Here is a 16,156-nt window from a genome sequence, read left to right on the forward strand (position 1 = left end):
ATTGTTGTGATTTTTTTTTTAATTATTCCTATGGTGGTTAAAGGGGGTATATAAAACTGATTTTTATCTAAAAAAAAAGTAATAGTTAAAATATTAAAACTTTAAAAATCCCTAAAAGGTTGAATTTTAAAAATGTAATGCCAAGACTGAATGAGTTAAAAACTTAAAACCTAATATGGATGACTTTTTCAAATAATCAGCTCAGTAAGGAGGGATTTTATTTTATTAATTGAAGGTTGAAAGGGTATAATATCAAATTAACAAAAATTTAAGTTGACATTCATAATACAGTAACATTCTATTTACCACATCTTGCTTGGGTTTTTACTTTTAAAACAAATATGAACTGAATCTTTTTTAAAAAAGATGAAGCTAGATTAAATATGTATTTTATACTTCAGGAATATTTTGTTAACTGGATGCAATTTTTTATTTCATCTAGATAGCAATTCGGATCAATTTTTTAAAACACTTGAAAAATCCAAGAAATCAATGAATAATTACAATAAAGAGCACATCCAATTTATACTCAATATCATCAAAAGGAAATTTCATTATTTATATGAAATATAATTTTTTTACAAATATAATGAAATCTAGGAGGAGTGTAAAAAAGGGTCTAGAAGAGTGTAATTTTGTTTGTTAAAATCATATAGTATTTGTAAATTTTGTTATAAGTAATTTCTCAGTAGAATTTTTATTATCAATCAACCTCATGTAAAACAATTCATACAATAAATATGCATACATATTAAATTTCTTTACAAAAAGCCATTTATGAAACAAATACGCTCAGTCTCACAAAAGTCTTCTCATGCGTATACAGAAATACACATTTTTTGCATAATGCATATGCAATTGACTATTACTGTTTATTTTAACATCAAACTTTAAATAGTATTAAGAATTATTTTATACATTCTCCAGAACTACTCTACATGCTGACTGCCCCAGCAAATCAGAATGCATCATAAACATTTATGTTAATAAAAGAGTATTTTGTAACATAATTAAGTGCTATTAATTGAAAGTTGAACTAAAAAGAAACAAAAATAAATTCAATATATTTCATTACCATCAAGTCAATGAATATTAATATTTTTAAAGCATAATAATAATTTAAGGTAGGCATTAAAAATACCTTATCAAAAAATGTAAACATTTAGCTTTTACTGATTTGACTGTCAACTAATAAGTAATAATAGGAAAAATGAAAAGACATTTATTTATATATATAAAAAAGAAAAAAGCACATTAATTAGATAGAGAAATGACTCCATAAAAAAAAATTCAACTAGAATTAACAGACTTACTTTATCTCACTCTGAAGAAACACAAATACAACAATACTGAGGTACTTTTGTGTAATATAGAAATTACAAAGAAACTTCTACAAATATAGTCATCTAGAGTTCTTATGTTCTGATCACTTAAATCTGCAGCCTCAAAACAGCGTATGAGTATGCTCGAGAGGTTATCAGTACCTGTTGACTATCCACTAACAATAATTTTGACAATATCATCAGTCATTCAAAAGTGCTGAAAGACTGATGAACCTGACAAAGTTGCAGGGACCATCATAAAAAAGAACTAACTATTCTACAATGAGATATCTGCACATATGCCAACAGTAACAATAAGATGGATAAAAACTACTGATTCAATTGAACATGGCATGTAGCAAAATATGAATTTTATATTGTGATCCACAAAAGCTAACAAACTTGAATCTACTAAATAACAATCAACTAGTGTAGAAACTGTTTGTTTTTATTTTTGTGATTTACTCCCTGGGGATGGATTTTAATTAAAACACTTCAGTTGAAGAATTGCATCTATTAAAGATCACCTGAAGAAAATATTACTAAAAAACTCCAGGTTATGTGTGGCAAAACTCCATGTGATCATAAGCATGTGAAGGTCATGCTGGCAGTCTTTTGCTTGTTAAGCCATGGTACATCACAAATGCTCCTTGAGGACAAACTGTCAATAAAGAATACTACACAATTGTTCTTCATTGGGTAAGAGATACTGCTTGACGCAGCTTTGCGAAAATACACTCCAATCCACGCATCACAACTTATAAAAAAATTCTTGGCAAAACATGGACTTGAATGATTTCAGCAGGCTCCTTACTCACCAGACATGGCTCCCTGCAATTTATGGCTATTTCCTAAGCTAACAATTCCACTTAAAGGAAAGAGGTTTGAAGAGAGAAGAGATCAAAAGAAATGTGATAAAGAGGACTTATATTGCTCATTAAAAATTACTTTGAAAAACATTGGAAACTTCACTGGGATAAGTGTGTTATATGAAAACGGGCCTACTTTGAGGGGACAAGTCGTTGAACAAAAGAGGTTAAATATTTTTGTTTTTATGAACCAATGTTGGATACTTTTTTTGATCACACCTCATATATCAGAACTTTCCATTTGTATGGGCCAATGTTTAGTTAAATCACAAGAACCACTATTCTAATGTGAATGTTTCTTTTATCAATGTCTAGTAAAATTTAAGAAAAGGTTAAAATCATAAATATACATAGTATCATTAAGAGGAAAGTGCAAAAACTGATTATCCCGTTTTGTATCGCTATTTTTCCTAAACAACATTTGAGTCATGACTGATTTAATCAATCAATCAATCATTTACTGTGTGATGGTTTCTCGTCCCTGAAAATTAAATTTACAAAATGCAAACATTGTAACCTGGTTTGAAATCTTATGTCAATCTTAATAAAAAACACCAGAGGGGGTAACCTGCCTTTTGTTAAATTAGAATGTACCTTCCTAATTAATACAACAAGAATAGTGTATAAAATTTGCTCTAACTCATAGAGATATTTTTTTAGTCTTTCAAACTGGATGGATAAAACAAACTCTCTGAAGGAACAGAAATTAATCAGAATAAATCTTAAACAACATCTTAAAGAAAACATTTTATTTATTTAAGATTTTTTCTTTGGGATGTAATTTAGTTAAACAATTTCAAGGAAAAAATCTAATAAAACATCATTTTTCTTTGATATAGGGCTTTTTCTTCCAGATAATTGATAAACAGTATCCAAAGGAGTGGCAGGTAATTCAACTAGCTTTTAAAAAAGTTGAAATAGCTTTTTTTGACTAAAAAAAGTTATCTTTAAAAAAAATTTGGTAGAAGGAATTTTACAGAAACAAATATCATAAGATATTCTATGAAAATATGTGATAGTTCTTTGTGTATGCAACAAACACCCACAGTCAAATATGACTCACTGTAACATTACATCTGTATTAATGTGCATCCCCTTTTATACAATGCACAGTTGAAAAAATATAATAAATCACCATATCTGAATCACAAGAACTTCAGTATACTTCTTTGATCAGAAATCAGGGTGAAATAATTTCTAGCTAGCTATAACTTGAAAACAATCCATTTTCAGGCATATATTTAAAAAAAAGAAGAAAAAGTTATTTATATAAAGACCCAAATCAGCACCTGAAATAGTGCCATCCAATTTTGAATACATTTTAATATTACAAGAAGAAACAGGAGTTCTTCTTTAGTACATTCTTCTACTTTGGTAACTTCTGGTGTTTATTTAATTATTCGGTTTAATTATTTTTTTTTTTTTTGTAATACTTATTTTTTAATGGTTATTTCTTTAGTTACAATGGTTTTGTCTGGATTTGCTGCTTATTTAGAAAATGATTTAAAGAAGATTATTGCTTTTTCTACTCTGAGACAATTAGGATTTATATTTTTTACTCTTACTCTTGGTTCTTTAACTCTTTGTTTTATTCATTTATTAATTCATGCCTTATTTAACTCGTTATTTTTTTGTGTTCTGGGATTTTTATTCATTGTTTTTTAGGTAGTCAAGATATTCGGTTTATGGGTGGTTTGGTAAAGCAATGTCCTTATGTGAGTTCAGCATTTTTTGTTTCTTTAATTTGTTTATGTGGGTTTCTTTTTTTTCTGGTTTTTATTCAAAGGAGTTTGTTTTGGAGTTTTTTTTTATATTTAGATATAGAATCTTTTTTTTTTGTTGGTGTTACTTTTATTTACAGTTTACGTTTAGTTTATTATTTATTTTCTTCTAATTCTTTTTTTTCTTTATATTAATTTTTGTTACGGGTTTTATAATATTCTCTTTTTTTATATTTTTCTTGTCTATTTGTGGGTTCTTCTATGTTTTGATTATCTGAGGATGATTTTTTTTTTATTTTGCCTTTTGACTTTAAGTTGATTCCTTTACTTTTATTTTTATTTTTTTAGTTCTATGTGGTGTTTAAGATTTTATTCTTCTGGTTTTTTTTTGAATCGGTTTTTTAATTTTTGTTATTTTAGTTATGGATTAGGTTGGTTAGAATATTTTGTTTCAGGTGGTTTGGTTGGATTTTTGAAATGGTTAGGTTTTTTTTTGATAGGTTTAATATATATATATATATATATATATATATATTCTTAAGTTTTACTTTTTTTTCTCTATATTTTGGTCGGATAGCTTAATTTAAAGCCTAACATTGAAATTGTTATTATGAATTTTTTCTCTGGACATTTATAAAATTTATTTATTTATACATTGAAAGTGTATTGTTTTTTTTAAAACTATATAAATAAGAATAAAGTGATTTCACTTGAAAGGTAGTTAGCGGCTCCTTTTCTTTTTATTCTTTTAACTGGATATTATCAATTTTTTCATTAACAGTGAATAGCTTCTTTTTAGCTTCAGTTAATTTGAGTATGAGGGTTATCCTTGATATTAAGTCGAAATTAACTGTAATTTTACTTCTTTACTCTATTTAAGAGAAATTGATTATTCAATAATTTTTACTTGCAAAAGAAATGTTATATTTAACTATTCTCCTTAATTTCTTCATTCTAGTATTCCTATTTTTCATTCATGTATAAGTCCTAAGATTAGGATTGTGATTGTAATTGTTGATGAAATTAGTCATTCTTCTATATTTATTATTTTTGTTGAAAATATGGGTATAATTATTGAGATTTCAATATTGAAGATTAGGAAGATGGTTGCAATTAAAAAGAAGTGTGTAGAGAATGATTTTCGTGTCGATGATATTTTTGAAAATCCACATTCAAATGGTGAATTTTTTTCTCGTCTTATTTTATTTTTTTTAGAGATTATTATTGTGAATATTATTATTAAAATAATGATTGATCTTAGTGAAATTATTGTTATTGTAATTTTAATTATCTTTTTAATTTTTTTTTAATCTATTAGTTGGAGGCTAATTATACTTTTTGTACTAAAAAGATTAGTTTTATTTTCCTCATCAGTAGATTGAAAGGTATAGGAATAATCAAATTACGTCTACAAAATGTCAGTATCAGATTGCTGCTTCTAGTCCTAGGTGATGTCTGGCTGAAAAGTATATTTTTATACATCGTACTATTGAGATTGCAATGAAGGTTGTTCCTACAATTAAATGGATACCGTGGAATGCTGTAGTTAAAAAGAATGATGATCCGTAAATTGAGTCTGCTATTGTGAAGGTTGATTGTTGATATTCTCATTTTTGTAGAAATGTAAAGTATAATCCTAGTGGGATAGTTAATATTAATGATTTATTTGATATTGATATTTTATTTAATTAGATTCTATGGTGTGCTCAGGTTACTGTAATTCCTGATGAGATTAGGATAATTGTATTTAATAATGGAATTTCTATTGGATTAAAGGGTTTAATTGATTTTGGTGGTCAGTTTATTCCAATTTCAATTGATGGTGCTAGTCTTGAGTGGAAAAATATTCAGAAAAACGATATGAAGAATATTATTTCTGAAATAATGAATATGATTATTCCTATTTTTATTAGTGATTTTACTTTATTTGTATGATTTCCTTGAAATGTTGCTTCTCGTGTGATGTCTCGTCATCATAAAATTATGGACATTGTTGATAAGGTTAATCCTAATATTATTAAACTGTATTCTTTTGTTTGGGTTCATTTTACAGTTCCTGTAAGTGTTGTTATTACATTTATTGATAAAATAATTGGTCATGGTCTATTTGTTACTATGTGGAATGGGTGATTTTTTTTCATAAGGTACTTCTCTAGAATAAAGTGTTACAAGGGTAGCAAATACATACGCTTGAATTATTGAGATTGCTGTTTCAAATGCTGTTAGGGTTATTTGGATTGGTAAAATAAACATTAAAATTTTAATTGATGATGTGTTTCCTAGTAGGGTTATTAGTAGGTGTCCTGCAATTATATTTGCTGTAAGTCGAACTGCTAGGGAGATTGGTCGAATAAGATTTCCTGTAGTTTCAATTAGGATTATTATTGGTGAAATAGCTGAGGGTGTTCCTTTTGGCAATATGTGTTTGAATATTTCGTTTGTGAAGTTTTTTCATCTATATATTGTAATTATGATTCATCTTGGTAATGCGATTGATACTGATACTATTAAGTGTCTTGTTGATGTAAATACATAAGGAATTAATCCTAATACATCTCTGATTATGATAAATGTAAAAATTGATATTACTATAATTAGGATTTCTTTTTGATGAGTTATTGATTTAAATTCATTTATTAGTTTTTTTCTATTATTTTTATAATTATATTTATTCGAGATTTTTTAGTTCAATATCATTTTGGTTAAATTATTGTTGTTATTATTATAATTATTCAGTTTCTTTGTAAAAAATTAGTTGTTGGATCAAATGTTGAAAATAGACTAGTTATCATTTTCAGTTAATATTTATTTTTATTTTTTTGGGTTGTTTTTAGATTAGTTATAAAGAATAATTTTGTTATATTTATTATGATTGTGGCTATTGTTATTATTAATATGATGTTTCATATAATAGGAGATATTTGTGGAATCAAGATGCACATTATATGTATTTTTTATTTGACAGTTAAATGTTTTTTTTAAACTAGCTTCTTTCATTAAGAGTATTCGATGTTTACTATATTTTGGTTTAAGAGACCATTACTTTCTTTCAGTCACTTAGTTTATTTATTTTTATGTTTTTATTCATTTAATAAATGATTTTATGTTAATTCTTTCTATGGTGATTGGTATAAATCTATGGTTTATTCCACAAATTTCTGAACATTGTCCGAAGAATACTCCTGGTTTTTTAGTTATTAAGCTGATTTGATTAAGTCGTCCTGGAATTGCGTCTATTTTAACTCCTATTGATGGAATTGTTCAGGAATGAATCACGTCGGATGATGACATTCGGATTTGTGTTAAGAATGGAATAATTATTCGATTATCTACTTCGATTAGTCGGAATGATGATAAGTCATTTTGTGGTTTTATATATGATTCGAACTCTATTTTTTTTGAATCTGAATATTCATATGATCAGTATCATTGATGTCCAATTGTTTTGATAGTAATTGATGGCTTAATTACTTCTTTTATTAGGTATAAAATTTTAATTAATGGGATAGCAATAAAGATTAAAATAATTGCTGGTATTGTTGTTCAGATTGTTTCTATTATTTGATTTTCTGTTAATATATTATTTGATAATTTATTTTTAGTTATTGTTATTTATAATTGTTACTGTTACTGTAATAGATAGTAAAATCATTATAGTATGGTCGTGAAAATCTAATAGTTGTTCTATGATTGGTCTGGCTCTATTTATTATATTAAATTTTATTCATGATGATATTTCTAAGGAAATTATTTTTTAATTTATTAATGAATTTTAAGTTCATGGCAATTTTCTGCCACTCTTAGAATGGTTTAGATACTGGTAATTCATTGAATGAGTGTTCAGGGGGGGGTCGTATATTTACGACCTTTTGGTCGTATATTTATTGTTGTTGAAATAAAATTAATTGCTCCTATAATTGATCTTAGTCCTGCGATATGAAGGGAGAAGATAGTTAGGTCTACTGATGGTCCTGAATGAGCAATTTGGGCTGAAAGAGGGGGGTAAACAGTTCATCCTGTTCCTGATCCTGACCCTACAATTGATCTTGCAATTAGAAGTGTGATTCATGGTGGTAATAATCAAAATCTTATATTATTTATTCGAGGGAATGCCATGTCTGGTGCACCAATTATTATAGGAACTAGTCAGTTTCCAAATCCTCCAATTATAATTGGTATTACCATGAAAAAGATTATAATGAATGCGTGTGATGTTACGATGGTGTTATAGATTTGATCATTTTTAATTATTGATCCTGGTTGTATTAATTCTAATCGGATAATTATTCTTCTTATTGTTCCTAATAATCTAGCTCAGAGCCCAAAAATGAAGTAGAGAGTTCCGATATCTTTGTGATTTGTTGAAAATATTCATTTATTCATTAAGAATGGGATGGCTGATTTAGGTGATAAATTGTAAATTTATTTAAGGTTTTAACCTCTCATTATTTGTCTTGTATTCAATTATGATGCTATATTGCAAATATAGTGGTGCATTTATTTGCTAAGGCTTACTTATAATAATAATTTTAACTTTGAAGGTTAATAGTTTTCTTAACTTAAATCCTTCTTTAGTTTAATTTAAAGATTATTATTATTGTAATTCCTATTAGGTTTAAGATGATTGGGATAATTGATTCTTTTTTTGTTATTTTTGATTTGGTTATTGTAGGGATTATTATGTTTAAGTATATAAATGTTGACATGATTGATGAAATTAGTATAGTTAATGGAATTGTTGGGGCTGTTCAAATTGTTGATTTTATAATTATTCATTTTATTAAAAATCCTGTAGTTGGAGGTATACCTCTTATTGATAGTGATGATATTATGAGAGATATTTTTGTTAAGTTTGTTTGAGTATTAATTTGATTTAAAAAGTTAATATTATTTTTTTTAAATGTGTTTATTATGGTCAGGTTAATTATAGTGTATATTATTAATAGTAGGATGAATTGTTGTTTTGAAATTATTAATGAAAAGATTATTACTGGTAAGTTTGTAATTGAGGAATATGCTATTAATTTTTTTAGTCCTGAGATTGGTGCTATAATTATTGATATTATTATTATTTTAATTCTAGTTATTTGGGTTGCAATAATTGTAGGAATGATTTTTTGTAAGGTTATTATTATTATACATATATTTCATCTTATTATTTGTATAATTCTTGGTATTCATAGGTGGAAGGGGATTATACCTATTTTTATTAAAATTCTCATTATTATTAAGATTCTTTCATTAATGGGGCAAATCTTTCATTAATTCTATCATTAACTATGATAGAATTAATAATTATTGAGGTTATTATAATTGATGATGATATTCTTTGAATAATTAAATATTTTATAGATTGTTCATTTATTGTATTTATTTTTTTTAAAAGGGGTAAAAAAGAAATCAAATTAATTTCTATAGATATTCATGAGAATATTATTCTGTTAGAGGATATAGTTATGACAATTCTTATGGTTATTGTTAGGATGAATATTGTTTTTGATAAATTTATTTTAATTAAAAAGAGAATTTATTCATCGATGGGGTATGAACCCATAAGCTTAATTTAGCTTATCTTTTTGTAAAAGGATGTATGATGCATTAAGAATTTTGATTTCTTTAGTTTCAGTTTAATTCTGGATTTTACAATTTAGCATGAGTGAGCTTTCACTTAATTTACTTCATCAAAGTAATCCTTTAATCAGGCATCTTGCTTAAGTATGAAAATCCATTATTTTTTTTACGGTACATTATTTTATTTATCAATTTTTTTGCAATTTTTTAATTTTTATTATTTTTTATTTTTTTATTTTTTATTTATTTATTTTCATTTAATATAAATTTTTTTTTAATATTACAAGGAAGTATTCTTATGAATAATCATTACCTCTTCACAAATAATTATAAATGGTCAAAATTAGTCACGTTGGTTTTATTTTCCTGACAACTATGAAGACATTAATGATTTTTAACCTTGATAAAGGGGGTTTTCACGATGCATTTCAAATTCCAGGTGACAGCAAATATATTACAAACATTAAATATGAAAAAAATAAAAAAAGTAGTATAATGAATAATAACAATAATACCATACCGGATTATCAGCAACAGCAGAACTGAAGATGTGTCACAGATCAACCAAGATGTAAGAGAAAGCAAGTTGAAGAAATAATTATAGGTTTAAAAGTACAAGTATAATTTGTTTAATAGAATAAATATTAAAATCATACATCAGATCACATAAAATTAATCAGAATATTAATAATGTTTCATCTAGTTTATTCTTTAAACATGCAAGTTAAATGCTACATATTAGTATTAGTTAAAAGGCAGGAGATTGTAAAATTGAAGAAGACAAAAACTGTTAAAAAAAAATAAATAAATAAAAATAAAAAGGAAACAAATGCTGTACTGTAAAATTGTTGATAAATTATAAAAACCATAATGCTATATTGTTATTATCTTTTAATATATGATCATACTCAATTTAAAAATATTATACCCATTATTTAAAAACTGGGATGAAAAAGAAACCTAATTATGAACATTTTATATATAACATAAACTACTTACAATTTTTTTTAATAAAAAAAAAAAAATTCTGATTACTTTTAATATGTAATGTAATGTCATCAGATTCCAAGTGAAAACTACTCTCAAAACTTGATTAAGAAAATTTATTATCTGGTACTGATTATTGTTAACAAGAATTGAATGGAAATGTATGCATGGAAACTGCACCCAATATTCCTTTAACTCTGGTGTAAATATGGATCAATTATTAAGCATAGCTAAAGCCACTGACACATTTATTCTTAATTTACATATCAGTGTTTAGGAAGCTATACTATACTCTGTATTTGATAGGACCTCGTCATTAACTATTATGATGAAATTTGCTAAAAACAACTTAAAAAATTACAAACCATAAACTGCATCATAATTTTCATTAATTTTATTTTGTCTATGGATTCAAATACTAATAAAAGTTGTCTCACATATTCTGGAGGTTTTACTCCTTCAAGATGTAATCGAATTAGGGCAAGTAAATCTACCATAGAATAGCTGAATCAACTACGAACCGTTCATTATGTCAAACGTTTTACCATAACAGAACCAAATTCAAACCTACAACCTAACAGCATCAGAATATCAAATGAGTGAACTACCACAGAAATATAAGACCCCCTTCCAATTATAATTATAATTTTGTAAAAGAAAAAATATTGTATTTGTACTCTAGATATATATTTCAAAATTTAAAGAAAATATTCACTAGGTTATTTTAGATTTTTTAAGGTAATTAATAATAACAATGATAATAATAATATAGCATCAAACAAAAAGAGTAATATATATAAAAATGTCATGTACTGGTATTGTTACTTTATTAAATATAACAAACTAAACATGGTTATAATGGTAAATGGATTTTGTGGTATATACAATAGGAATTGAGCGCATTTTATATGATGTATATAATGAATTGTAAATAAAAATGGTTTTTTTGTACAAATGTTCTGTAAAAGTTAATAAAAATATTTAAATTCTATTTACGTGTAATTAAAAGTGTAATGGAAATTATCATATGCAATATAATAATACTTATTTTTAATAATTATTTTATTAACAGACTCAAATCATCATTATTAATTAACAAAATCATTTCAATAAAATAAAATAAAGCTCTAAATAAAAATTTGAGAAAACAAGTTTTACATAAATCTGCAGTAAATATGTTTTATACATTGTAATAAATCAAATCATTAACTCAATATTTTTGGCAAATTACAAATAGATATATTTTTCACAAACGAAAGAAGAAATTAACAACAAAAGCCAAGGTATTGCTGGGGAATTAAAATTTAATAATAATGGTATAAGCTTCAACATAGATATATTGTGGAAAAATAATACCTTCATTTTTTTTAAAAACTTCTAAACATCTGACTTAAAAACAGCTTGATTTTTCAGTAACTAGTTAAATAGCTGTTCGTGATGTCTGGAATTTGAAGTATACAAATATTTTTACTTCATCTACAGAGTACTAGATCTTGATTGTAGTGATGGGATTTGTGTATGCTCCTTTCATCATGAGAGCTATGGTGGTGATGGCTTAACTGTCCATAAGGAGCTCCTAAGCCAAATGGGTTAAAGATTAGAAACCGTACTAAGAAGTACTTCACGTAAGCATTTGTTCCCCCATCGTTAGGGATGACCAATCCAATGTCCAATGATTCTGCAAGTATGATCATGGTACAGTTTTCTTCTGTTAAATGTTACACGTTAAAACATTTCCCATTTGTATCTCCAAGAAGAAGTAACACAAGATGTTGTGAAAATTGGCTGCACAAAGGAATCAGGAAGAGATGAAAAGAAGATGATATAAGTAGCACATGAAATGTAAAAACACTTCTGCAAGCAGGAAGAAAATAAGAGTGATGTAATAAAAGAATGGATTATATTTAATGTAAGTAAAGTGATGTGGGAAGCAAAACTAGAGGTTAAATGATGGTGATACAATACAGAAATAGCAAAATGTGTACACATTACTATTTTTACTAATACAAGCGATAAAATAAATAAAAAAGCTATTAAGAAATGAGTTGCTGACGTTAGGGGTTAAATATCTTAATGAAAAGGATAACAAGAGATAGTGAAACTATGTAGTTTTAGATAACTATGTAGATAACAGAAAGTTTTCTAAAACAACCATGATTTCAGTCCCAAAAAACCATGTTGCAATAAAGGGCTACAGAACAATCAGTTTAATTAATTTTGCATTCAGCAAAAAATCTTCGGCAAAATTTTTAACAGAAGATTAAATAAAATAAAGAAGATATTACAGAATTTATTTTAAAATTTATTTATTTAAAAAAATTACAGAAATTACTGTAAAATTACAGTATTTAGAAAAACAACATCGATTCAGAAGTTGAGAAGGACAAGGGATGCAATCAGGCTATTGGTGTATGGTAAAAACTAAAGGAATGATTGTAGATATGGGAAAAGCATACAAATTTGTCAAATGGGTTAAACTAATGCAAATATTAAAAAGCGAAAGAATAGATTGGAAAAATAGATGATTAGTTAAAGAATTGATGGATGATGCCTTCATTTTGTAAAAATCATAATTGGAAAAAACATATACAGATTTAATTTTCCAATTTTGATTAGTTAAAGAATTGGACCCAAATTAAAAAATGGCTATGAAAATAAAAGATGCTCAAGGTAAGCATCCTTTACTCCTTTATAACCAAAAATAGTAATATATTCAAGGGTGGTGTCTACCTCTGATTTTGTTTAATATATACGTTGAAGATTGAAGATATGATCAATTTCTGGAAGATGTAAAAATCAGTAGAAGGTCCTCAAATGTTTACAAAAAACGTTTTTTTACGCTACATTGTTGAAAAGGCACAACAAAATACAAAATGATAAACAAAAGTAATGAGATAAAGACAATAAGCTGATGAAAATGTGGACAAAAGAAGGAATTGAACAAGTATAACAGTACCGATATTTAGATATCATGTTAAAAGAAAACTACAAAAATAAAATCAAGAACAGCAATAGTTAAGGAAGTATTAAATAGAAAGAAACAATCGTTATGTAGTTGTGGATGTGAAAACTGATATATAGAGAGAAAAAGAAAGGTGTGAGGCATATGAAAAAAAGTGAAAAGAGTAGATTAAATGGGCAAAATAAAAAAGTAACTAAAAGAGTTAATAAGAATAGAAGCTTAATGAGAAAAATTCATAATAGAAAAGCTAACTGGCTGGGACACTTCATGAGAGAAGGATTGATTATAAATGTTACAAGGATCATTAGAATGTTCACAAAAGAGAGGTTAGACAAAAGGGAAAATGATAGAAAATCTTTCCGAAAATGCGAGCTAACATCTTAAAATTTTAGCAGGGAAAATACAATGAAGATGGAATTGCAAAGAACCTCTTTCAGGACATATGATGACATGTAAGGCAAACAAGGCTACATGCTATTTACATTTGAGGAATGACCAGTATGCTATTAAGAAAAAATAAAAAACAAATTTCTTCAGATGTTTATACATGAAATTATGACAACCAGTGTGAATGTTTGAAGGATTTGGTTGGGGATATGTAACAATCTGCATTTAAAATCCCAAGGGCAGTGCAGGTAACAGATCCAAAATCAGTTTTCTTGTGTCTGTACAATAGAAATTGACTGAGCTAAACATTTTTAAAATCTGAAATTTACATACTTTGTAGGATAATTTACTTTAATGTGTTTTTTATGATTTGCTTGAAAAAAGTAGCTTTAATACAAAACTGATTAAATTTGTCAAAAAGTTATTAACAATCAAAAGATTATTGAAGTATTACTCATTTTTATCTTTCCTCCCCATTCAGTGCTTTTCTGAGTTCAATGAATTTCATCATCGACGATAACTGGATTCACACCGAAGTTGAGTTGCTGTGTCCTTGTTTGGTATTCATGTAGTTTTTGGTTGGAGTGTACAGGTCTGACCCAATTTACAAAAAAAACCTGGCAACTTGTAGGGTAAAAGCAAGGTCTTCTAATCTTTCTGTGATACATAACATTTATAAAAGTATCAAACAGAAATTATAGTGTAAACACCAACAAAACTAATAATAATTTTTTTCATAACTAAATTAAACTTTACTTCCAGCAGTACCTTAATCTCAATAATCTTAATTTAATTAATACTGCACAAAGTATAATTATAGATACAACATCTATCAAGATAGATTTAACAGTATAACAATCTTGATGGAATATTAATACTGTAAAAAATAAAAACATTTTAACCAAGAAAAAATAAAACCAATTTAATTCAGTTTTTTAACAATAAAATATATTAACTACTGAAATAAGAAGAATTTAAAATCAAGAAGAATTTATTACTTTCAGAGACTGTACAATAAAACATATTTTTATTAAACTGACACATTATTATTGAATACAATGGATGCATAATTTATATTTAATGTGTGAATCTGTAGAGGCAATTCTGTTTATTAAATGTATTTACAAATTTATTCAAAGAAATATAAGTTACAAAAAAAAATTAAAATAGATAAAATGATGTATTAAAAATGTACTGGCAAATAAGTATGAAGTGAACTGTGAATTCAAAAGCAGTACTATAGAGCACTGTATGTAAAGTGCCATAAATCTATATTATTGTGTATTAAAAGATAAAAACAGAAAATATAAATGTACAGTAGTAAATAACAGTAGTAAAACACAATACAACCTCCTGCCAGTAATAATATGAATGACAGCACTTAATAACTACAATATTCATTAACTTTAAAGTAAATTAATGATTATTATTATTGAATTTATATAAACTGATAATTAGCGCATCAATACCTATTGAACTGGGCCTACGAGGAAGAGGATGTGCTCAGTCGACTCTGACGTACTGGAAACAAAAAGAGTAAAAATACGAAATAAAAAAAATTTATTCCCAAATATTGTTAGTTAATCAATACTATTTATCAAATTAAATCAGTGTTGCCAACATTTTTGATCTCATTTACACTAATTTTTAAAAACAAATTTGTATAATGCAATGACCAAAATAAATAATATATTTGTACAAATATAATGTTATTTTAATGAAGTGAACGTCAGTAAGTAATTTATTCTTTAGTAATTAAAAATAATTAATTTATAGATGAGTAAAACAACAACATATCAAAACCGCACAGGACTAAGTAATTCCCAAAACTGACAGATTATGTTTCTTGGACCATAAAAGTACAAAATACACAGCATATTTTAAAAATTAAATCTTACAAAAGAAAAAATTATAAATGCACATACACTACTCACAAGTTCTATGATTTAATTATAACTCAGCCGAAACTGTGAAGTGCAATATCAACATGAATGCCATAACATTATTAACATATGTATTTACTTTATAAAAGAGCTGTCATCATGAATTGCATAAAACAAAATGGTCTATAATATGTACCTCTAAAATGACACTCAGATTGTAATGCATGTGCATTAAGAAACTTTCTATAATAAATAATTGCTAAATTCTTCTAACTTTCAGTTGGGGGTCTGCTTATGACCCCAAAATGTAGTTCAGTCAGTAGTTAATTTTTTTCTGAGATATCAAACAAAATATCTTCCTCATTGATGAAAAAGATGAAGACAAATAAGGAGATACTGTGGGTCCCTTGGAACGGTTGACTTTTGATTTAAACCTTGATTCATTTATTTATGT

The 16,156-nt window shown here is 26.4% G+C and overlaps 1 protein-coding gene and 1 pseudogene across 18 annotated transcripts in view; both read right to left on the reverse strand.

Annotated features, from left to right (window-relative positions):
* tmod (tropomodulin) overlaps positions 1-16,156 on the reverse strand; it is a 443,143-nt gene that overhangs the window by 3,741 nt on the left and 423,246 nt on the right. For 8 of the 18 annotated variants that reach the window (XM_075375732.1, XM_075375731.1, XM_075375724.1 and 5 more), the window contains one exon: positions 15,289-15,340. The exons of the other annotated variants lie outside the window; for them this stretch is intronic. In XM_075375732.1, the coding sequence (XP_075231847.1) occupies positions 15,303-15,340 (38 nt within the window). In that variant the 3' untranslated portion in view covers positions 15,289-15,302. The remainder of the gene's footprint in view (positions 1-15,288; positions 15,341-16,156) is intronic. 18 annotated transcript variants of the gene reach the window in all.
* Positions 1,196-7,618, reverse strand: LOC142330352 (cytochrome c oxidase subunit 2-like; annotated as a pseudogene).

This window comes from Lycorma delicatula, chromosome 9 (genome assembly GCF_047948215.1).
Source record: "Lycorma delicatula isolate Av1 chromosome 9, ASM4794821v1, whole genome shotgun sequence".
Taxonomy (NCBI): domain Eukaryota; kingdom Metazoa; phylum Arthropoda; class Insecta; order Hemiptera; family Fulgoridae; genus Lycorma; species Lycorma delicatula.